This window comes from Scyliorhinus torazame, chromosome 18, assembly GCF_047496885.1.
Source record: "Scyliorhinus torazame isolate Kashiwa2021f chromosome 18, sScyTor2.1, whole genome shotgun sequence".
Lineage (NCBI taxonomy): Eukaryota > Metazoa > Chordata > Chondrichthyes > Carcharhiniformes > Scyliorhinidae > Scyliorhinus > Scyliorhinus torazame.
The window spans coordinates 32,937,459-32,961,344 of record NC_092724.1 but is presented as its reverse complement, the minus strand read 5'-3'; the positions used below and the strand labels follow the sequence as shown (position 1 = coordinate 32,961,344).

Here is a 23,886-nt window from a genome sequence, read left to right as displayed (position 1 = left end):
ACAGCAGTATTTTACCAAGCATCATCGTGGACCAATCCATTGGCAATTCATGTTTGCCAATTCCCATTCAGGGCATGGTACCTGGAGAAGGAGGACATGCAAATTGTTGTTTCACCTGCAAGGAGTGTTTGAGGTCGTGGATAGTGAGGACAGAGGAGGTGAAAGAGAAAGGCATTGCATCTCTGTGCTTGCATGGGAAGGTGACGTGGGAAGGGAGTGGGTCATGGGGCTAATTGAGGAGTAGAATGCAAAACTGTCCTGTTCGCCATCATTATTCCACTGAAACTGATAGCAACTTTGGAAGTCCACACGTGTGCAGAAGAACACAGAAATTCAGAAGCTGCTGACAGTGATCCTAAGCTCCTCCAGTAGATGTACCATTGATGTAACCTCAGAGAGTTAAATCCACAAGCAATTGGTGAACCCACTACAATTTCCACTTTCATGCCGTTAGCCTCACTGTAAAAAGCCTTGAAAAAGTTAAGCCTAGCTGAACAAGGAGTAACTCAGTGTACTACCCTCATGATGGGCGGCACGGTAGCACAGTGGTTAGCACAGTTGCTTCGCAGCTCCAGGGTTCCAGGGTCGATTCCCGGCTTGGGTCACTGTCTGTGCGGAGTCTGCACGTTCTCCCCGTGTCTGCGTGGGTTTCCTCTGGGTGCTCCGGTTTCCTCCCACAGTCCAAAGATGTGTGGGTTAGGTGGATTGGCCATGATAAATTGCCCTTAGATTAGGTGGGGTTACTGGGCTACAGGGATGTGTGGGCTGAAGTGGGGTGCTCTTTCAAAGAGCCGGTGCAGACTTGATGGGCTGAATGGCCTCCTTCTGCACCGCAAATTCCATGATAACTATTAAATACCCTCACATTGGCCCTTGCAAGCTAATCTTATCTTTGTGGAATGTTAATGTTTTCAATTATGGTAAAAACATCCACATGTTTTTAAATATTTGTTTAAGTTTGATTACAACATATTAGCTTCTATATTAATCCAATCATAATCATGTATTTGGCTGTCGGGAAATTTACATTTAAACTTGGCCCTTTGAGCATGCACCGTCATTCAGTAAGATCATGGCTGACCCTCTATCTCAATGCTATATTCCTGCTTTCTCCCCAGATCCCTCGATGCCATTAAAATCTTTACAAAATCCATCTCTTTCTTGGTTTGCTCTGAGTTAGAATACTTCAATATATTGGCTACACATCCTGATTGCCGAAATCACTGCGGTTGGATGCCTAGAGATCCTGTTGACCTGAAGCAAGATTTGAAAAGGGGAAATCCGGACCACATGTAGATCTTTGTAGATAGCCTTCTTCAAGGTCAGCAGTGAGTACCATTCCACACAATCCAACCCATTGGTCCGGATTCTCCGATTTGGAGACTATGTCCTGATGCCGGCGTGGGAACGGCGCAAAAGAGCCACCGATCCTCCGTTTGGTGGGAGGACCAATAGGCAGACAGCGTAGAGCACCCGGCTCTAGCTGCCGATACGGCCGGAGAATTGCCGGGTCCGTGGCCGCGCATGCGCACGGCGACGGCCTACAGTGGCCGCGCCGTGCAACATGGCACCGGCCGCGCGTGGACCCCGCCTGCCAAACAGTGCCCTCCCCATTGGCCAGACTCGTCATCCAGGCCCACCCCCCCACCAGTGTCCCCAGCCCCTGCCAAAGCCTCCTCTGCCCGCGGATTGGCTCTCCCACGACTGTGGCGGCGCTGGACTCAGTCCACAGCTGCCACCCCGAGTTCCCAAAAAAAAAATAGCATGAGAGACCCATGCCGTCGGGAACTCGGCCGGTCGGGGGCGGAGCATCAGGGGGAGGGCCTCAGGTAACATCCTGAGGTCATCCATACAGCGTGTGGCGTACTCCTAAAGTACGCCGTTGTGAAGAGGGTGGAGTGTCACAAAAGCGGCGCCGCCCCCGTTTCGGCGCCAATGCGGATTCTCCGGCCGATCGCCGAAAGCGATTTGGGCGTCTGAGACCCAAGAATCCCGCTCAATCTTTCAGGAGTAGGATAGGGGTCAATACTTTCAGAAAAAAGTTAAAACTATTGTTCTAAGGCTCCAAAGCTGCAAAATCTGGCTGCCTGACACCCACACCTCTTGAGTGACAAGTACTGTTTCGAATCCAAAATTGTCTGTGATCCCCACTCCCAATTTTGGCATGAGCTTTGTTGGATGCTCATTTGGACAAGGCATCAGCAGCGGCACAGGGAGAATATGCTGGAAGTATTAGGCAGATTGGCCTGCCACCTTGGAATGTGTCTGAGCATGATGCCACTTGTGTGGGTGATATGAAGGTGATGGGGTCAGTGGCTCAGCAGCTAGCAGTGCTGTGCGGTCGTAGCATCAAACTTTCATTTAACCAGATTAAGCGACCATTTGTAAAATCTGCCAGATTTGTCAGACTTGAGCCCATTGATGCTTCATGGGGACTCCAGGAGCCTTGTTTGTCAGGGGATTGTACCCTTTTCACCATGCAAAGGAGGCAGCAGCATGAGAACATACACCACTTTTCCCAGGCTGCAAGTTTCCAGAAGTGAAGAGACTTAACAATAGCGCACAGGGCGATTATTCCTTCAACATACTGAATACAATAATGTTTGCTGCTCTTGCTCATGTATTTGCTTTGTTTGCTTTGTTTGGCCCCTTGCTCCACACTGAAACCAATCACTGTTTTGTCGATGTACCATTTGTCAATGTTCCCTTCTGATTATTCTTGTGTCTACTGTGTACGTGCTGTGTACATTCCTCGGCCGCAGAAAACTATTTTTCATTGTACTTTGGTACATGTGACAATAAATGAAATCAAATCAAAGGTGAATACTTTATAAATGGAGGACTAGAAGACAAGGCCATAGAAGTCATACTTCAGCTAGGCAAAGCGCTGGTTCGACAACACCTGCACTATCGTGAACAGTTCCAGGCACCACTCCTTTGGAGGGATATATTGACTTCGGAGGGATTGCAGCATAGTTTTAGCGGGCTCTCTACCTCTCTTTTCTTCTTTAAGTCACTCTTTACCACCTACCTGTAGCGCACAAAGACTCACGAGAGACGAATAGAGATGAAGTCGATGAGGCTTTATTAATGTGAGGTAATGCATTTTGGAAGGGCTAATGCAGGTAGGGAATATACAGTGAATGGTAGAACCCTCAAGAGTATTGAAAGTCAAAGAGATCTAGGAGTACAGGTCCACAGGTCATTGAAAGGGGCAACACAGGTGGAGAAGGTAGTCAAGAAGGCATATGGCATGCTTGCCTTCATTGGCCGGGGCATTGAGTATAAGAATTGGCAAGTCATGTTGCAGCTGTATAGAACCTTAGTTAGGCCACACTTGGAGTAGAGTGTTCAATTCTGGTCGCCACACTACCAGAAGGATGTGGAGGCTTTAGAGAGGGTGCAGAAGAGATTTACCAGAATGTTGCCTGGTATGGAGGGCATAAGCTATGAGGAGCGATTGAATAAACTCGGTTTGTTCTCACTGGAACGAAGGAGGTTGAGGGGCGACCTGATAGAGGTATACAAAATTATGAGGGGCATAGACAGAGTGGATAGTCAGAGGCTTTTCCCCAGGGTAGAGGGGTCAATTACTAGGGGGCATAGGTTTAAGGTGAGAGGGGCAAAGTTTAGAGTAGATGTACGAGGCAATTTTTTTACGCAGAGGGTAGTGGGTGCCTGGAACTCACTACCGGAGGAGGTAGTGGAAGCAGGGACGATAGGGACATTTAAGGGGCATCTTGACAAATATATGAATAGGATGGGAATAGAAGGATACGGACCCAGGAAGTGCAGAAGATTGTAGTTTAGTCGGGCAGTATGGTCGGCACGGGCTTGGAGGGCCGAAGGGCCTGTTCCTGTGCTGTACATTTCTTTGTTCTTTGTTCTTTTGTTTTGACTTGTTCCCCGCAGTTCAGCAACAGACTGGCCTGCGGGGGAGAACTCCTGGTTCTTATACTCTGCCTTCAGGGCGGAGCTAGGGATCAACAGCCAACCAGGACCCGGGATCTGTCAGCCAATGACATCACGGCTTCACAGTCCCACATGACCCCTAATGCATACTACCACATTCACCCCTTGTTAAAAATGAACCCAGCGGGGTGGTGCTTCGCATGGTGGTAGGGGTTTACAAGGCTGGTCCTGGGAGGGAAAAAAACTTTTGCATGTCATCACAGTGCCCTACACTGGGCTATGTACAGAGTTTTTTTTGTTTTGAACTATTTACAGTATTCGTAAGAGGGGGAAAAAAAGGAAAAAATTCTCGTGAAAGTCCACAACATTCTAGTGTTACACCGATGCCACGGTTCGGTCGGGCGGTCTGGTCGTCCTTGTCGATCGCCTCAGCCCCGGTGGTTGTGGTGGAGATCCCTGGACCGTAGGGCCAGTAGGACGGTCTTCCAGACCGTGCCGTTCTCCCTCTCTACTTGCCCGTTCCCCCGGGGGTTGTAGCTGGTCGTCCTGCTCGAGGCTATACCCTTGCTGAGCAGGAACTGGCGCAGCTCGTCACTCATGAAGGAGGACCCCCTGTCGCTATGGATATATACGGGGCAACCGAACAGTGTGAATATGGTGTTAAGGGCTTTAATAACTGTGGCCGCTGTCATGTCGGGGCAGGGGATGGCGAAAGGGAAACGAGAGTATTCGTCCACCACGTTCAGGAAGTATGTGTTGCGGTCGGTGGAGGGGAGGGGCTCTTTGAAATCCAGACTGAGGCGTTCAAAGGGACGGGAGGCCTTGATCAGGTGCGCTCTATGCGGCCTGAAAAAGTGCGGTTTGCACTCTGCGCAGATGTGGCAGTTCCTGGTGACTGTACGGACCTCCTCCACGGAGTAGGGGAGGTTGCGGGACTTTATAAAATGGTAGAACCGAGTGACCCCCGGGTGGCAGAGGTCCTCGTGGAGGGTTTGGAGACGGTTTATTTGTGCGTTGGCACATGTGCCGCGGGATAGGGCATCGGACGGCTCGTTCAGCTTTCCGGGACGGTACAAGATCTCGTAGTTGAAGGTGGAGAGCTCGATCCTCCACCTTAAGATCTTGTCATTTTTAATTTTGCCCCGCTGTGCATTATCGAACATGAAGGCTACCGACCGTTGGTCAGTGAGGAGAGTGAATCTCCTGCCGCCCAGGTAATGCCTCCAATGTCGCACAGCTTCCACTATGGCTTGGGCTTCCTTTTCCACTGAGGAGTGGCGGATTTCTGAGGCGTGGAGGGTTCGGGAGAAAAAGGCCACGGGTCTGCCCGCTTGGTTAAGGGTGGCCGCTAAAGCTACGTCGGAGGCGTCGCTCTCGACCTGGAAGGGGAGGGACTCGTCGATGGCGCGCATCGTGGCCTTTGCGATATCCGCTTTGATGCGGCTGAAGGCCTGGCAAGCCTCTGTCGACAGAGGGAAGGTCGTGGTCTGTATTAGGGGGCGGGCCTTGTCTGCGTACTGGGGGACCCACTAGGCGTAATATGAAAAGAACCCCAGGCAGCGTTTTAGGGCTTTTGAGCAGTGAGGGAGGGGAAATTCCATGAGGGGGCGCATACGTTCGGGGTCGGGGCCTATTATCCCATTGCGCACTAAGATGGCTAGCCGGTTTGTGCTAAAAACGCACTTGTCCTCGTTGTATGTGAGGTTCAAGGCTTTAGCGGTCTGGAGGAATTTTTGGAGGTTGGCGTCGTGGTCCTGCTGATCGTGGCCGCAGATGGTTACGTTGTCGAGATACGGGAACGTGGCCTGCAACCCGTGTTGATCAACCATTCGGTCCATCTCTCGTTGGAAGCCCGAGACCCCGTTTGTGACGCCAAATGGGACCCTTAGGAAGTGGTATAATCGCCCGTCTGCCTCGAAGGCTGTGTACTTGCGGTCACTTGGGCGGATGGGGAGCTGATGGTAGGCGGACTTGAGGTCCACGGTGGAGAAGACCTTATATTGGGCAATCCGATTGACCATGTCGGATATGCGGGGGAGAGGGTACGCATCTAGCTGTGTGTACCTGTCGATGGTCTGGCTATAGTCTATGACCATCCTTTGCTTTTCCCCTGTCTTTACTACTACCACCTGTGCTCTCCAGGGACTATTGCTGGCCTGGATTATGCCTTCCTTCAGTAGCCGCTGGACTTCGGACCGAATGAATGTCCGGTCCTGGGCGCTGTACGATCTGCTCCTAGTGGCAACGGGTTTGCAATCCGGGGTGAGGTTTGCAAACAAGGATGGGGGCTCAACCTTGAGGGTTGCGAGGCCGCAGATAGTGAGTGGGGGTATTGGGCCGCCGAATTGGAAGGATAGGCTCTGCAGGTTGCACTGGAAGTCTAATCCCAGTAATGTGGGCGCGCAGAGTTGGGGAAGGACGTAGAGCCTGTAGTTTTTAAACTCCCTCCCTTGCACCGTTAGGGTCACTATGCAGAAGCCTTTGATCTGTACGGAGTGGGATCCTGCAGCTAGGGAAATCTTTTGCGCACTGGGACGGATGGTCAAAAAACAGCGTCTTACCGTGTCAGGGTGGATGAAGCTTTCTGTGCTCCCGGAGTCGACCAGGCATGGTGTCTCGTGCCCGTTGATCAGCACCGTTGTTGTCGTCGTCTGGAGCGTCCGGGGCCGTGCTTGGCCCAGCGTCATTGAGGCCAGACGTGGTCGTAGTGCTTCAGCGTCTTCCTCGAACCCCATTGAGCCGTCGATGCTGGGGTCCATTGTTGCCGTCCAAGATGGCGGCGGGGGTGAACAAAATGGCCGCCCCCATGCATCGCACATGGCTGGGGGGTCACAAGATGGCGGCGGGGGTGGACAAAATGGCCACCCCCATGCGTCGCACAGGGCTGGGGGGTCCCAAGATGGCGGCGCCCCTCCTCCCCTCGTGGTGGCCGGGACCCAAAATGGCGGCGCCTGCGGGTCGCACATGGGGCGCTGGGGGGGTTGGGGAGCGTTTGAAACGCGCAGGACTCCTTGTTCTCCGGGGACAGCGGTGGCCGGGACCCAAAAAGGCTGCGCCTGCGGGTCGTACATGGGGCGCTGGGGGGGGTTGGGGAGCGTTAGAAACGCGCAGGACTCCTTCTTCTCCGGGGACAGCGGCGACCTCCCGGGACCGGCACACAGCCGCGAAATGGCCCTTTTTCCCGCAGCTCTTGCAAATCGCTGCGCGGGCCGGGCAGCGCTGCCGGGGGTGTTTCGCCTGGCCGCAGAAATAGCAGCGGGCCCCCCGGGACGACTTGGCGTCTGAACCGCGCAAGCCTGTGGGGTGGGGGTGGTTTGTCGCGACGGGGGTCCACGGAGCCCAAGGGGCTGCCGCGCGGTCGGGGCCGTACGCGTAGGCGTTTCGCGCGGCCACATCTAGGGAGGCTGCAAGGGCCCGTGCCTCTGAGAGTCCTAGCGACTCTTTTTCTAAAAGTCTTTGGCGGATTTGGGGAGAGTTCATACCTGCCACAAACGCATCGCGAATTAACATGTCCGTGTGTTCAATCGCGTTTACCGGCGGGCAGCTGCAGGCCCGTCCCAAAATTAGCAACGCGGCGTAGAATTCGTCTAGCGATTCTCCGGGACTTTGCCGTCTCATTGCGAGTTGGTAGCGTGCGTAGATCTGGTTCACTGGGCGAACATAGATGCTCTTTAGTGCTGCGAACGCCGTCTGGAAATCCTCTGCATCTTCTATGAGAGGGAAAATTTCCGGGCTTACCCTCGAGTGCAGGACCTGTAGTTTCTGGTCTTCTGTGATCCGGCCGGGGGCCGTTCGGAGGTATGCTTCGAAACAAGTCTGCCAGTGTTTAAAAACTGCTGCTGAGTTCACTGCGTGGGGGCTGATCCTCAGGCATTCCGGGATGATCCTGAGCTCCATAGTCCTTTAAGCACGCTTAATAAATTGTAGCGCACAAAGACTCACGAGAGACAAATAGAGATGAAGTCGATGAGGCTTTATTAAGCGTGACTTGTTCCCCGCAGTTCAGCAACAGACTGGCCTGCGGGGGAGAACTCCTGGTTCTTATACTCCGCCTTCAGGGCGGAGCTAGGGATCAACAGCCAACCAGGACCCGGGATCTGTCAGCCAATGACATCACGGCTTCACAGTCCCACATGACCCCTAATGCATACTACCACACTACCTCAAACCAAATGTATGATCATGTGCTCCACCATCTCCTTTTGCAGCTTGGTTTCAAATTTTGTTTCATAATTTTTCTTTGAAATGGGTTGGAATGTTTCACTACATTAAAGGTGCTATGTAAATTCAAGATGTTGATGGTATTATTGTTGTTGTTATGTCCAGATTTGAATGTCCACAGTCCTATAAACCCTTTCCAAGTGAGACTGCGATTTATCTATATTTCTTTCAATTGAACAGACAGGGTGAGATTCTCTGGTCTCCCCGCGGTGTCTCTCGGCGGGGGGGCGGGGGGGGGGGGGGGGGGCGGGGGGGGGGGGGGCGGCACGCCATTGGCCAGCTGCGGGAACTTCTGGTCCTGCCATTGTTCATTTTAAATCTGAGATGGATAGGTTTTTGTTCAGCAAAGGTATTAACGGATATGGGCCAAAGGCAGGTATATATGGAGTTAGGCCACAGATCAGCCATGATCTCATTAAATGGCAGGACCGGCTCGAGGGGCTGAATGGCCTACTCCTGGTCCGATGTTCCTGTCAATGGGATTTCCCAATAAATCCACCTTATGCCACTGGGAACCCCATGGCATAAGGTGGCATAAGCCATCGACAGGACCAGAAAATCCCACCGGTGTGAACAGCCAGAAGATCTCGCCCACTTTATTCACTGCTCACAATGTAGTCCCTACATAAAGGAGAGCTTTTGGTCACTTGCCGTTTTAATTTTCCATCCCCCCTCTCAATTTGATCCCTCAGTCCTTGGCCTCCTACCCTGTTCTAATGAAACTCAATGGAGGTGTGAGGAACAGTACCTCATATTTTCCGTTAGGCACTTTATAGGCCTTCCAGACACGGCAACTTCAGATCATAACCACTGCTCCCATTTTCTTAGGCATCAATGAAGCTGTTATACATTTACTCTCTCCTGCCTTTCATCCTATAATACTTTGCCTTTTGTTCTTCCCCCTCCCCCTCCCCCCACTCCACCCATTCTCTCTTTCCCTGTCTCTGTGCTTGCTTAAAATCTGTTATTCCGGCAACTTTTTCTAGTTCCGAAGAAAAGTCACCAGCCTGATATCCTGGGCTGGATTCTCCATTCCGCCGCGCCAGATTTCTGCTTCAAGACGCCGGCGGGATGCTCCATTTCACCGGCGGTTCAATGGGGTAGCCCATGGTGGAGCAGGCCCACGCCGTCGGATAACCCCCGGGCTGCTGGCAAATCGGAGCATCCCGCCGGCAGTGAATCCAGCCCCCTAACTCTGTTTCTCTCTCCAGAGATACTGCCCGGCATTCATGTGTATTTTGTGCACTTTTCAACACTTTCTGGTATGACTGAACTGTCCTATTATTGCTCTCTGTTAGTCAGCAACAACAAGTTGTTGGCATGGTAGTGGCACAATAGCACAGTGGTTAGCACTGTTGCTTCATAGCGCCAGGCTCCCAGGTTCGATTCCTGGCTTGGGTCACTGTCTGTGCGAAGTGTGAACCTTCTCCCCGTTGTCTGAGTGGGTTTCCTCCGGGCGTTCCGGCTTCCTCCCACAAGTCCAGAAAGACTGTTAGGTGAATTGGGCATTCTGAATTCTCCCTCTGTGTACCCGAACAGGTGCCGGAATGTGGGTGACTATGGGATTTTCACAGTCACTTCATTGCGGTGTTAATGTAAGTCTACTTGTGACAATAATAAAGATTATTAAGATTATTATTTGTAAAGCCCCTTTCAAATAAGAAAATGTCCCAACATGATTAAAAGCCATCTCTTTAGCCAAACGTTTAGACACCTCTCCTAACCCATCTCTTTTTTCCGTGCAGCTCTCTGGGACATTTTCCTAGATAAAAGGGTTGCACAAATGCAAGTTGTTTTTGAGAAACTGCGAGTATCAATGGGCCTGATCAGTCTGACAGCACAAGTGTGAAAGCCTCATTTCCTAGATGTTGTCAAAACCTACCACTGATGTACTGGGCTTAGTATACATAGTTTTGTGGCATTGAGAAATTCCCCATTTTGGGGAAACCTTGGGCTGATTTTGTAAAGTGGGCCTATTTGACAGTGTCGGTGGTTGCTTTAAGGTCGGTTAGCACCTTTGGAAAAAAGCGGTATTGTTGTGAAGCAGGTTTGAGATAGAGATAGTTAATAACACTGCTGATCTTTACTGCAAAAGTTGGGGGATGGAAACTATTCGTTTTGGCAGTAAATGTAGCTGCTGCTGAACTCTGACAGGAGCCTCGTTAATCAAATACCAATCAGGGTCCCATGGCATACAAATGGCATTTTCTGAGTGAGGTGCCCACTGTGACTACTCCACCAGGTCAATCTGTCTAGGAGCCGGTAAGGGCTCCGAAGGTAAGTTAATAAATGTTTGCTTTTCTCGGGCATCTGTGCTTTCCTTTCAGGGATTTAGCATTCACGCATTTGGTAACTTCATGCCAGACATGCTGTCACTTTGCCTTGGCGATGTTGGGTTCTGCCAATCCAAAAAGAGCCTCTCTGTGTTCCAGCACCACATGCACCAGTTCAGACAGAGCACATCTGTTAAATGAGGGTTTTGAATGCACAACTGAAGCATGTTAGCTTTGGAATTACACACTTCACACCTGACCCACAAACAGAGGCAACACTTATACCTTATTAGTTGACTGTTAATTCAATTGAGAAATGTCAAATTGGCATGGCCACAGGTAAATAAGGGGTGAGGGGAAGGTTCAGGTAAGGGTAGGTTTTTAAGTGTAAAGAGGAAAGTTTAGGCTGTCGAACAAATTAGCAATAAAATCAAACAGGGCTTGTCAGGAAGGGACAAAGAGCTTAGCAATGATAATAGGGTACAAGTCAGTCAGGTCACATCATGGAAAAATAGTGAAAAGAATAAATAAAATTAACGGTGTTATGTCCTTAATGAAGGCATGCTTATGTCAAATAATGACTTTTAATCCATTGGCTGGAAATCTGAATTGAATCTTTTAAAAACAGAAACTAAAAATGACTTGAGCTTGGAGCCAAAGATGGCTACCCAATTTGCATTACTGTACCTACCATGTTCCAATCCATTGAGATGGAGGCACTATTTCTGCAAAGGCCCATCAAGGACAAAGGAATACGAATGAACGACAGATCCTATCTCCATTAACAAGACATCAAGGAAATCAACTGAGGTATTTATCTAGTAGGAAACAAACCATTAAACTGAATCACTTGGAGAATGGGACCCTAGCAGACATGAACTGATTATGTTACAAGGGGGAATACACTGGTAATGACTATATTTTAATCACTGGGTGATGGTCATGTGATAGGCCCAACCTTTGTGTGTTTAAGCCTCTGCTTTCTCTGCAGCAAGAGGACAAGTAGATGAGACGCTGATGAGAGAAGACCCAAATCAGCTCCATCCTGCCTCCCTCTCTCTCCAACCTACCTTGCAAGCTTTTGAACCCTGTTTGATGACCATGACCACGCAGGGACTCTCCTGCTGCAGAAGAAAACTTCTGGAATGAAACCAACCCTGCACTATTGTGCCCAGAATGAAAGCCAGTTCCGCCACTACATTTTTAGATTGCATCCCCGAGGGAAACAGCAGAAGCACCAAAATCATTCCGAAGCCAGTCAATTCACAAAACTATAGAATATATATCCTTTATATTTCTCTGGACTCTAATTAGATTCACCCAAAAACACCCCCACTCTGTAGTAGATTTCGAGTGTGCATGTGCAAGCATTTGCTTGTGTGAATGTGTGTGTGTGTGCACATTTGTGTGTGTAAAAGTCGGACCGGCTTAAGTAAAATAAGCTTGATCTCTTTCTTTTGGAAAACCTGGGGCGTCATTCTCCGACCCCCCGCCGGGTCGGAGAATGGCCATTGGCCGCCGTGAATCCCGCCCCCGCCGAAGTCTCCAGTACCGGAGATTGGGCGGGGGCGGGAATCGGGACGCGCCGGTTGGCGGGACCCCACGCTCAATTCTCCGGCCTGGATGGGCCGAAGTCCCGCCCAGAAATTGCCTGTCCCGCCGGCGTAAATTAAACCTGGTATTTACTGGCGGGACCAGGCGGCGTGGGCAGGCTCCTGGGTCCTGGGGGGGGCGCGGGGCGATCTGACCCCGGGGGGTGCCCCCACGGTGGCCTGGCCCACGATGGGGGCCCACCGATCCGCGGGCGGGCCTGTGCCAGGTTCGATTCCGGCTTGGGTCACTGTCTGTGCGGAGTCTGCACATCCTCCCCGTGTGTGCGTGGGTTTCCTCCGGGTGCTCCGGTTTCCTCCCACAGTCCAAAGATGTGCAGGTTAGGTGGATTGGCCATGATAAATTGCCCTTAGTGTCCACAATTGCCATTAGTGTTGGGTGGGGTTACTGGGTTATAGAGATAGGGTGGAGGTGTTGACCTTGGGTAGGGTGCTCTTTCCAAGAGCCGATGCAGACTCGATGGGCCGAATGGCCTCCTTCTGCACTGTAAATTCTATGATATAAGGGCTCGGGGCACCCTTAACAATACTTGGCTTTGTGTAAATAGAGTCGGCCAGTAAGGTACCGACTAGAGAAGACCCAGTAGGGAACTACTGGAGCTGTATATAATAGCCATTGTAAAATAAAGTAAGTTTTTGTTTCAACGTACTTGGTGTGGATTCTTCATTGCCCTTACAAAAATAGCCCTACTATTTAAGAAAGAAGGTAAAGAGGAACAAGGAACTCTGGGCTAGTTAGCCAGGCATCAGCAGAAAGGAAAATGCTAGCATCTATTATGAGAGATGTGGTGATCAAGCAGAGTCAACACAGTTTTATGGTGTAGAGCTTTTTGTTGGTGTACCTTAACAGGGTAGGTAAAGGAGAAATAGTAGATATAAGGGTGATTTTCCAGCTGTTTTCACCAGCCAGACCTTCCTGTCCTGCTGATTGTGAACCCCTGCCTCGGGTTTCCCGGCGACGAGGGGGTGGACTCAATAGGAAAGCCCAATGGCAGCGGCAGGACCAGAGGATCCTGCCACTGGCCAACGGCAGGCCGCCTTCTGCCGCCCAGAAACATACCACGAAGGGCCCCCCCCCCCATAGTATATTTGAATTTTAAAATAATTTCGATAACATGCTACGCAAGACGTCGCTACATAAAACTAGGGTTCTTGGAATTGGAGGCAACATATTAGCATAGATTGAGGACTAGTTAACAGAGAGTAAGAATAAACAAATGATTGCGAATTGTAACCAATTGGAATGCCACAAGAATCAGTGATTGGATTTTAGCTACTTAAAGCTACTGAGAGGACAGGGTGAAAATGCATTTACATTTGCCAATGATAGATGGAGGTGAAATAAGCTGTGAGAAGAATACAAAGAATCTGAAAAGGGACGTAGACAGGTTTTGCAAATTGACAAGAAAGCAGAAAATGAAGCCTCACTTGGGAAAAGGTGAACTGATCCACTTTGGTGGGAAGAACAGAAAAACAGCATTTTTTTTAAAGGTGAGAAATTAGCAAATGTTGGTATTTAACGGGATTTGGATGTACATTAATCACAGAAAGTAAATATGCAGAGACAGCAAGGAATTAGGAAGGTCAACCTTTATTGTAAGAGAGTTGATGAATGAGTAAACAGGCCTTGCTGCAGTTGTATAAGATTTTGGTGTGATCCACCTAGAATACTGTGTGTATAATTTTGGTGACCTTACCTCAGGAAGGATATAATTGTCAATCTGTCAATGTAGCGCACAGTGACTTACGAGAGAGACGAGTAGAGATGAAGTCGATGAGGCTTTATTAAGCGAGACTTGTCCCCAGCAGTTCAGCAACAGAATGGAGCGGCGGGGAGAAGCTCGGGTTCTTATACTCCACCTTCAGGGCGGAGCCAGGAGTCAACAGCCAACCAGGACCCGGGATCTGTCAGCCAATAGCATCACGGCTTCACAGTCCCACATGACCCCTAATACATACTACCACATTCACCCCTTGTTAAAAATGAACCCGGCGGGGTGGTGGTTCGCATGGTGGTAGGGGTTTACAAGGCTGGTCCTGGGAGGAAAATTTTGGGCATGTCATTACAGTTTTAGCCCTACACTGGGCTATGTACAAGGTTTGTGAAACTATTTACAATATTAGTAAGAGAAAATTTTTTCGTTACAGTCCAACAACATTCTTGGTGTCACGCCGATGCCACGAGTCGAGCAGGCGATCTGGTCTTCCTCGTCGATCGCCTCAGCCCCGGTGGTGGTGCAGGTGCTTGTTCCGGCGTTGTCGTCTCCGGGAGCGTATCGGTGTTTGTTCCTGTTTCACTCCTGGGCGGACACGGGAGGAGGACCGATCCTCCCGGGAAGGGGGCGGTCGCGGGGTGCGCCGGTGGCAGGGAGGGGATGATCGGTGTCGGGGGGGGGTGTGTTGCTGGCGGGCGCCAGGTCTCGCAGGGAGACCGTGTCCTGTCGGCCATCGGGGTACGCCACGTAGGCGTACTGCGGGTTCGCGTGGAGGAGGTGAACTCTCTCGACCAACGGGTCCGACTTGTGCGCCCGCACATGTTTCCAGAGCAAGTTGGGTCCTGGGGCCGCCAGCCAGGTCGGCAGCGACGTTCCGGAGGAGGATTTCCTGGGGAAGACAAGGAGGCGCTCATGGGGCGTTTGGTTAGTGGTGGTACACAGCAGTGACCGGATGGAGTGGAGAGCGTCCGGGAGGACCTCCTGCCACCGGGAAACTGGGAGATCCCTGGGCCGTAGGGCCAGTAGGACGGTCTTCCAGACCGTGCCGTTCTCCCTCTCTACTTGCCCGTTCCCCCGGGGGTTGTAGCTGGTCGTCCTGCTCGAGGCTATGCCCTTGCTGAGCAGGAACTGACGCAGCTCGTCACTCATGAAGGAGGACCCCCTGTCGCTATGGATATATGCGGGGCAACCGAACAGTGTGAATATGGTGCCAAGGGCTTTAATGACTGTGGCCGCTGTCATGTCGGGGCAGGGGATGGCGAAGGGGAAACGGGAGTACTCGTCCACCACGTTCAGGAAGTATGTGTTGCGGTCGGTGGAGGGGAGGGGCCCTTTGAAATCCAGACTGAGGCGTTCAAAGGGGCGGGAAGCCTTGATCAGGTGCGCTCTGTCCGGCCTGAAAAAGTGCGGTTTGCACTCCGCGCAGATGTGGCAGTTCCTGGTGACTGTACGGACCTCCTCCACAGAGTAGGGGAGGTTGCGGGACTTTATAAAATGGTAGAACCGAGTGACCCCCGGGTGGCAGAGGTCCTCGTGGAGGGCTTGGAGACGGTCTATTTGTGCGTTGGCACATGTGCCGCGGGATAGGGCATCGGACGGCTCGTTCAGCTTTCTGGGACGGTACAAGATCTCGTAGTTGAAGGTGGAGAGCTCGATCCTCCACCTTAAGATCTTGTCATTTTTAATTTTGCCCCGCTGTGCATTATCGAACATGAAGGCTACCGACCGTTGGTCGGTGAGGAGAGTGAATCTCCTGCCGGCCAGGTAATGCCTCCAAAGTCGCACAGCTTCCACTATGGCTTGGGCTTCCTTTTCCACTGAGGAATGGCGGATTTCTGAGGCGTGGAGGGTTCGGGAGAAAAAGGCCACGGGTCTGCCCGCTTGGTTAAGGGTGGCCGCCAGAGCTACGTCGGAGGCGTCGCTCTCGACCTGGAAGGGGAGGGACTCGTCGATGGCGCGCATCGTGGCCTTTGCGATATCCACTTTGATGCGGCTGAAGGCCTTGCGAGCCTCTGTCGAGAGGGGGAAGGTAGTATTCTGTATTAGCGGGCGGGCCTTGTCTGCATACTGGGGGACCCACTGGGCGTAATATGAAAAGAACCCCAGGCAACGTTTCAGGGCTTTGGAGCAGTGGGGGAGGGGAAATTCCATGAGGGGGCGCATGCGTTCGGGGTCGGGGCTTATTATCCCATTGCGCACTACGTATCCCAGGATGGCCAACCGGTTTGTGCTAAAAACGCACTTTTCCTTGTTGTATGTGAGGTTCAAGGCGTTAGCGGTCTGGAGGAATTTTTGGAGGTTGGCGTCGTGGTCCTGCTGATCGTGGCCGCAGATGGTTACGTTGTCGAGATACGGGAACATGGCCTGCAACCCGTGCAGGTCAACCATTCGGTCCATCTCCCGTTGGAAGACCGAGACCCCGTTCGTGACACCAAATAGGACCCTTAGGAAGTGGTATAGACGCCTGTCTGCCTCGAAGGCTGTGTACTTGCGGTCACCTGGGCGGATGGGGAGCTGGTGGTAGGCGGACTTGAGGTCCACGGTGGAGAAAACCTTATACTGGGCAATCCGATTTACCATGTCGGATATGCGGGGGAGAGGGTACGCATCTAGCTGTGTGTACCTGTTGATGGCCTGGCTGTAGTCTATGACCATCCTTTGCTTTTCCCCGGTCTTTACTACTACCACCTGGGCTCTCCAGGAGCTATTGCTGGCCTGGATTATGCCTTCCTTCAGCAACCGCTGGACTTCAGACCGAATAAATATCCGGTCCTGGGCGCTGTACCGTCTGCTCCTAGTGGCGACAGGTTTGCAATCCGGGTGAGGTTTGCAAACAAGGACGGCGGTTCAACCTTGAGAGTTGCGAGGCCGCAGATAGTGAGTGGGGGTATTGGGCCGCTGAATTGAAATGTTAGGCTCTGCAGGTTACACTGGAAATCTAATCCCAGTAATGTGGGCGCGCAGAGTTGGGGAAGGACGGAGCCTGTAGTTTTTAAACTCCCTCCCTTGCATCGTTAGGTTCGCGATGCAGAACCCTTTGATCTCTACGGAGTGGGATCCTGCAGCTAGGGAAATCTTTTGCGTACTTGGATGGATGGTCAGAAAACAGCGTCTTACCGTGTCGGGGTGAATGAAACTTTTGGTGCTCCCGGAGTCGATCAGGCATGATGTCTCGTGTCCGTTGATCAGCACCGTTGTTGTCGTCGTCTGGAGCGTCCGGGGCCGTGATTGATCCAGCGTCACCGAAGCCAGTCGTGGTCGTAGTGTCTCGGCGTCTTCTTCGGACCCCGTGGAGCCGTCGATACTGGGGTCCTTTGTTGTCATCCAAGATGGCGGCGTCCATGAATCGCACGCGGCCGGGCGTGGACAAAATGGCCGCCCCATGGATCGCACGTGGTCGGGGTGGACAAAATGGCCACCCCCATGAATCGCACATGGCTGGGGAGTCACAAGATGGCGGCGCCCATCCTCCCCTCGTGGTGCCCGGGACCCAAAATGGCGGCGCCCGCGGGTCGCACATGGGGCGCTGGGGGGGTTGGGGAGCGTTTGGGATGCGCTGGGCTCGTTCTTCTCCGGGGATTGCGGCGACCCCCCGGGACCGGCACACAGCTGCGTAATGGCCCTTCTTGCCACAGCTTTTGCAAATAGCTGCGCGGGCCGGGCAGCGCTGCCGGGGGTGTTTCGCTTGCCCGCAGAAATAGCAGCGGGCCCCCCCGGGATGATCTGGCGCTTTAACCGCGCAAGCCTGTGAGGGAGGGGGGGGGTTTGTCGCGACGGGGGTCCACAGAGCCCAAGGGGCTGCCGCGCGGTCGGGGCCGTAGGCGCGGGCGTTTTGCGAGGCCACATCTAGGGAAGCTGCAATGGTCCGTGCCTCTGAGAGTCCTAGCGACTCTCTTTCTAAAAGTCTTTGGCGGATTTGGGGAGAGTTCATACCTGCCACAAACGCATCGCGAATTAGCATGTCCGTGTGTTCAATCGCGTTCACCGGCGGGCAGCTGCAGCCCCGTCCCAAAATTAGCAGCGCGGCGTAGAATTCCTCTAACGATTCTCCGGGACTTTGCCGTCTCGTTGCGAGTTGGTAGCGTGCGTAGACCTGGTTCACGGGGCGAACGTAGATGCTCTTCAGTGCTGCGAGCGCCGTCGGGAAATCCTCTACGTCTTCTATGAGAGGGTAAAGTTCCGGGCTTACCCTCGAATGCAGGACCTATATTTTCTGGTCTTCTGTGATCCGGCTGGGGGCCGTTCGGAGGTAGCCTTCAAAACAAGCTTGCCAGTGTTTAAAAACTGCTGCCGAGTTCGCTGCGTGGGGGCGATCCGGAGCTCCATAGTCCTTTAAGCTCGCTTAATAAATTGTAGCGCACAATGACTTACGAGAGAGACGAGTAGAGATGAAGTCGATGAGGCTTTATTAAGCGAGACTTGTCCCCAGCAGTTCAGCAACAGAATGGAGCGGCGGGGAGAAGCTCGGGTTCTTATACTCCGCCTTCAGGGCGGAGCCAGGAGTCAACAGCCAACCAGGACCCGGGATCTGTCAGCCAATAGCATCACGGCTTCACAGTCCCACATGACCCCTAATACATGCTACCACAGTCAATATATTAGCACACTTTGGAAAGTACATAGTTAAGCTATTAAGCCTTATTAAAGGTAAGTAATGCTTATTGGCTCAATCTCCAAAAGAGTATAAATGGACACAGTTGGTACAGTTGCTGGGAGAAAATTATATAGAGTTTGTATCTCTGCTGAGTTGAATGCACAGTAAATTTGCTGAAGATATAAGACAAGCTGCTGTATTATTCCTCCATCACATACTAAAAATTAATATCAACAATAGTTACCATAGAAGTGGAGCAACATAGGTCCCTTGGACTAATTATCTGGGATGATGGGGTAATTCCTTGAGTAGAGATTGAATAGAATGGGCCTATACTCTCTGAAGTTTTAAAAAATGAGAGGTGATTTCATTGAAGCAAATAACATCTTAGGGTGCTCAATGGGGCAAATGCTGAAAAGTTATTTTCCCTGGTGGAAGAGTGTAGGACTAAATCATACTGTTTGGAGAAGGCTTCAACAATTTAGAACAAAGGTGCAAAATTTCTTCACTCAGAATGTTGTGGACATTCAGGACCATTAATAAAATTGAAAAATAGAGTTATTAACCTTCCTACAACCAAAAGCATAAAACAATATTTCACTATGTGTTCCTGTTGTCAGTAGGTTAAATGTAGTCTTCCTTTTGAAGGTGTATTATATTGTTTTATTAACCAAGCCACTAGAGCTCATTGATATCAAAAATATTCACATCCGCAAACTATCCCAACAGACATCATCATGGAACTACCCAGTTTTGAGTGAAAAATCACAAAGGTTTCTGTTTTGATTTATTGGATGGTTTTTTGTCGCGTCCTGTACAGTTTCCATCTCTTGTCAATTATATTTAGCATGCAGAAAATTATATTTTCATAAATTGCAAAACATTTTAAATGTTCACAAATTCATTGTCATCATTTTAAACATTTTTTATTTCCACACCTATGTTACAAGAATAATCATCCATTATAGCAGGATACAACGTTCAGCTGCTGAGCAATCACTCCAATTTTAGAAGAAAATGAAGATAACGTTGAAATTGTGTATGAGCGTCCTGTCACATAGTTTTATAGGCTTGTCCGTTTGTCATCCTCGATGATTACTGTGTTGGTGTATGGATTGGATGCTGCAGATCTATAATCAAGAAGCATATAAAGCATTTAACAACCTTAACATGAATCTAATCCACATGTCATCTAGTCCACAGTTGAAATAAAAACAGAAAAGGCTGGGAAAACTCAGCAGACCTGGTAGAATCTGTGGTGAGAGAAACAGAGTTAAAGTTTGAGGCAGTATGACTCTGCCTCAGTTGAGAGTTTGGTGACAACTAATCCATATATGTCTTGGGACTTTCTTGATACTTGCCCCATCAATGGATACAGTGACGGGGTAGACTCTAAAAAGCAAATTGTTCCTTTTTACCCCGTCGAGACGGGACAGTAAATAAATACCTATCTCCATCAGCTGAACTACTTCAGAATTTTCTTTTCTCTGTTTTTCAAAATGGATGATTGCTGAGATGATAAAATGGTTCCAGCTGATGACATGCTGGTTTCTGAAGGTTTCTGTGCAGTTTGAAAGCAAACGAAGGCTAACAACTCAAACGTCCTGAAATGCAACACTCCTTGCATTGTGTAAACACTCCAGCCAAGCCAACACAATGGCTCAGCAGTCGAGTTGTCTGCCCCAGCAAGCTATGAAAAAAGGCAGCTGTTTGCAACTCCTAGTCTCCAATCTAATGGCCCAAGTGTTATCTGTTCCAACACACAATGGGGTCTCGTTTAGTCAACCTGAAACCAGTGTCTCCTAGAACAGAAGGAATCCTGACTCCTATTAAACACTTCAAGATTCCAGCCTTGGAAATATACACCTTCTTTCCAACATCTAGGAGAAGGAGTAGAAGGTATATCACATGACCTCCCCCAAGCTGCTAGAACATGTAATATTGTCCTGTGGACTTGAACTCATGCAGTGACATTTTGACCTTCGAAGAGAAACAGCAGCTTCAGGCAAGCAGCCTGTGCTATCTGACATCTTATCATTCAACAGGTAGCAGAAGAAAGAACTATGTCCCTTATAGACACTGTGAACTACTGGGACTTTGGAACTTGTGCATTCAAGACCATCTCAATTCTCTGGGCGCGATCAAATGGCTACGCTGCACCTGAAAAGCAGCGCACCGTGGCGCAACATGGCCGATAGAAGCCGGGAGACTCCGCCCTGGGGTCTACCTGGCTCACAACGCCTCCCGAGATCTAACGCAATCCCGCAAGATATTGCGATGTAAATCCCACCCATTGTGGGCGGGATCACCTTTTGGCAAATCTGCACCTTGAGCACGACAGCTAGTCTCACTGTAATATGTAGTTTCCCAAGGCACCCGAGGCGTTGGAAACTATTCCTGTTGCCTCGGAGACCTCGGGCGAGCGACGTCTCCCCAAACAGGGGCTAGATGGACTGGCACTTGGGGTGTCTCCCAGGGGATCATAGACCACCAGGGGCATGCCCTCTGGGCATGGGTGGTAAACTGGCACTGCTGGTGACACCTAGGCATGCTGGCAGTGCCACCTAGGTGCCAGCCTGGCACTGCCAAAGTACCAGGTTGGCACTGGCATTTTTCACATGCCGGCGATCGGGCAGGAGATGCCCTGTGCAGGTGTTGGAGAGGTGTGCGGGACCCGAGGACAACCTCTCATAGTGAGTTTGGGCTTGGGGTGGTCGAGGGTTGTGTTGGGGGCTCCTCGCTACACTGAGAAGATCCCGCGAGCAGAGCTCCTCAGTGCAGAAAACAGGGCTATATCTGGTCTCAGCCACGCGTTCCCTGCTGAGGCCCCCTATCTAACCCTAGTGGCATTCGATAGTGTAGTGTTTCTCGGTGCTGCAAGCGGCAGGAAACACATGGCTAAACGCACTCGCTATGAGACTTTGTTCCCATTTAGTTAAATCACGCCTTCTGTGCCTTCTCCCTTTGTGGAAGTCACATTTCTGGAAAGAGGGATCACCTTGCAACAGTCAACCTCCCTCTGAAGAACCATTCCATTAGGCTTTTGATTCTGGACTTTGGACACACGTTAAACCCGAACTGGTATTTTATTGTGGTCGGGTCCTGAATCTCCTACCCTTCCTTTAGCCCTCTTTGTATTGTATGAGTGCAAAAGATGTTGTGAAACCCCGCTCCAGCGTTTGTGTGCAATTAAACAAACCTCTTAAATTTATGTTTTCTCGAGGTTGCTGTGCAAGTTATTCCTGGAGGATTGGAACACTCCAAATTTAACGGTTGGGGACAACACACCATCACTTATTAAAAGAGGGAATATCGATGAACACCTTTCTGTTCATGGACGGGTAGCAAGAGGAGAAATCAGGGCAGTGTAAATTAATCCCCCTCCTGTCCGTAACACTTCAAAATTAGTTTCAATGTGTCTGGCAATGCAAGATTGGAAGTAAATCGATTCTCTGCGATAGGTTCAATAATCAGGTATCAGAACCTGCCAGGTCAGCAGTATATCAAGGTGCTGTTAATAATGTTGATGAGCTTAAAATGGAAAGTCTTGTATTTATGTATCACCTTTAGTGACCACAGGATGTCCCAAAGCATTTTACAGCCAATGAAGTACTTCTGAAGTGTATACATACAAACATACTGCATACCCCCGATAACCAACCACCGCCTCGCTTACCAAGGACCTATTCACCTCTGCCTTGAAAATATTTAAAGACTCGGCCTCCACTGCCTTTTCATGAAGAGAGCTCCAAAGACTCGCAACCCTCTGCGAGAAATAAATTCGCCTCATCTCCGTTTTAAATGGGTGACCCCTTATTTTTAAACAGTGACCCAAGTTCTAGATTCTCCCACAAGGGGAAACACCCTCTTCACATCCACCCTGTCAAGACCCCTCAGGATTTTTTGTTTCAATCAAGTTGTCTCTTACTCTTCTAAACTCCAGAAGGTACAAGCCGGGCCTGTCCAACCTTTCCTCATAAGACAACCCACCCATTCCAAGTATTAGTCTGGTAAATCTTCTCTGAACTGCTTCCAATGTATTTACATCAAGGGGCTCGTTTAGCACAGGGCTAAATGGCTGGCTTTTAAAGCAGACCAAGGCAGGCCAGCAGCACGGTTCAATTCCCGTACCAGCCTCTCCAAACAGGCGCAGGAATGTGGCGACTAGGGGCTTTTCACAGTAACTTCATTTGAAGCCTACTTGTGACAATAAGCGATTTTCATTTTTTTCATTTCATCATGGTAGCACAGTGGGTAGCACTGTTGCTGTCATAATATACACCAGTATATCATGGTGCAGACACACACACTGATGGGCACACAGTGGGACCAATCAACACACACAACACCACAGCCAATCAACAGTTAGAGCACACGCACTATAAAGACAGGGGGCATCAGAGTTCCCGCTCATTCGAGCTGCAGCTTCCGAGTAGGACAGAGCTCACAGCCTGCAGCACAGATATTCACCATGTGCTGAGTGCATAGACTGGTTAGGACAAGGCATAGGTCTTTAGTTCAATCTAATATCATGTTAACCCACAGTGAAAGTATGTTAAATAGTTTCTGACTTAATAAAATAGTGTTGCACTATTTCAAGTGTTGGTGACCTGTATGTGATCCACGGATCCAGAGCGCCCAACACAACAGTTGCTTCACAGCTCCAAGATCCTAGGTCGATTCCCGGCTTGGGTCACTGTCTGTGTGAAGTCTGCACGTTCTCCTCGTGTCTGTGTGGGTTTCTCCGGGTGCTCCGGTTTCCTCCCACAAGTCCCGAAAGACGTGCTGTTAGGTAATTTGGACGTTCTGAATTCTCCCTCTGTGTACCCGAACAGGTGCCGGAGTGTGGCGATGAGGGGCTTTTCACAGTAACGTCATTGCAGTGTTAATGTGAGCCTACTTGTGACAATAAAGATTATTATTATTACCCTCCCTTAAATGAGGAGACCGATATTGTACACAGTACTCCAGGTGTGGTCGCACTAGGGCACTGGATAACTGAAGCATGATCTCCCTATTTTTGGATTCAATTCCCCTTGGAAAAAAGAATAATGTTCTATTAGCTTTCCCAACTACTTGCTGTACTTGCATACTAGCCTTTTGTGATTCATGCAGTAGGACACCTAGATCCCTCTGCATCTCAGAGCTCAGCTATCTCTCAACATTTACATTACAGGTTTCTCGATTTATTCTTCCTGTCAAAATGGACAATTTCACATTTTCCCACTGTACACGGTACTGTTTGTTATATTCCCACGTTAAATTCACTGTTGTAATGGAGGAAACAAGACAGCCACAACTTGCTCCCATAAACATGCTAGAGACCAGATAATCTGTTTATGTCATTGAGATGGAAGTATAACTATTGGCCAAGACTGCGCTTCTTCAGTGCAGTAGGATCCTTTATGCTCGCCCAAACAAGTACAGAGGACTTGGGTTAACAACACATTCAACATGGCAGCGCTCTCTTAGACCTGCACTGGTATGTCAGCCTTAACTTTTATGCTCAAGTCCTGGAGTGATTTAGGCCCACATCCTCTGTTTCAAATGAGCCACTGCTG

The 23,886-nt window shown here is 50.2% G+C and overlaps 2 protein-coding genes across 4 annotated transcripts in view; one reads left to right on the top strand and one right to left on the bottom strand.

Moving 5' to 3' along the window:
• Nucleotides 1-23,886, top strand: part of nfic (nuclear factor I/C) — a 788,712-nt gene that overhangs the window by 726,173 nt on the left and 38,653 nt on the right. The gene's annotated exons all lie outside the window — the stretch shown is intronic.
• LOC140394792 (small integral membrane protein 24-like) overlaps nt 19,077-23,886 on the bottom strand; it is a 30,718-nt gene continuing 25,908 nt past the window's right edge. The window contains exon 4 of the mRNA XM_072481987.1: nt 19,077-19,455. Within this exon, the coding sequence (XP_072338088.1) occupies nt 19,389-19,455 (67 nt within the window). The 3' untranslated portion in view covers nt 19,077-19,388. The remainder of the gene's footprint in view (nt 19,456-23,886) is intronic.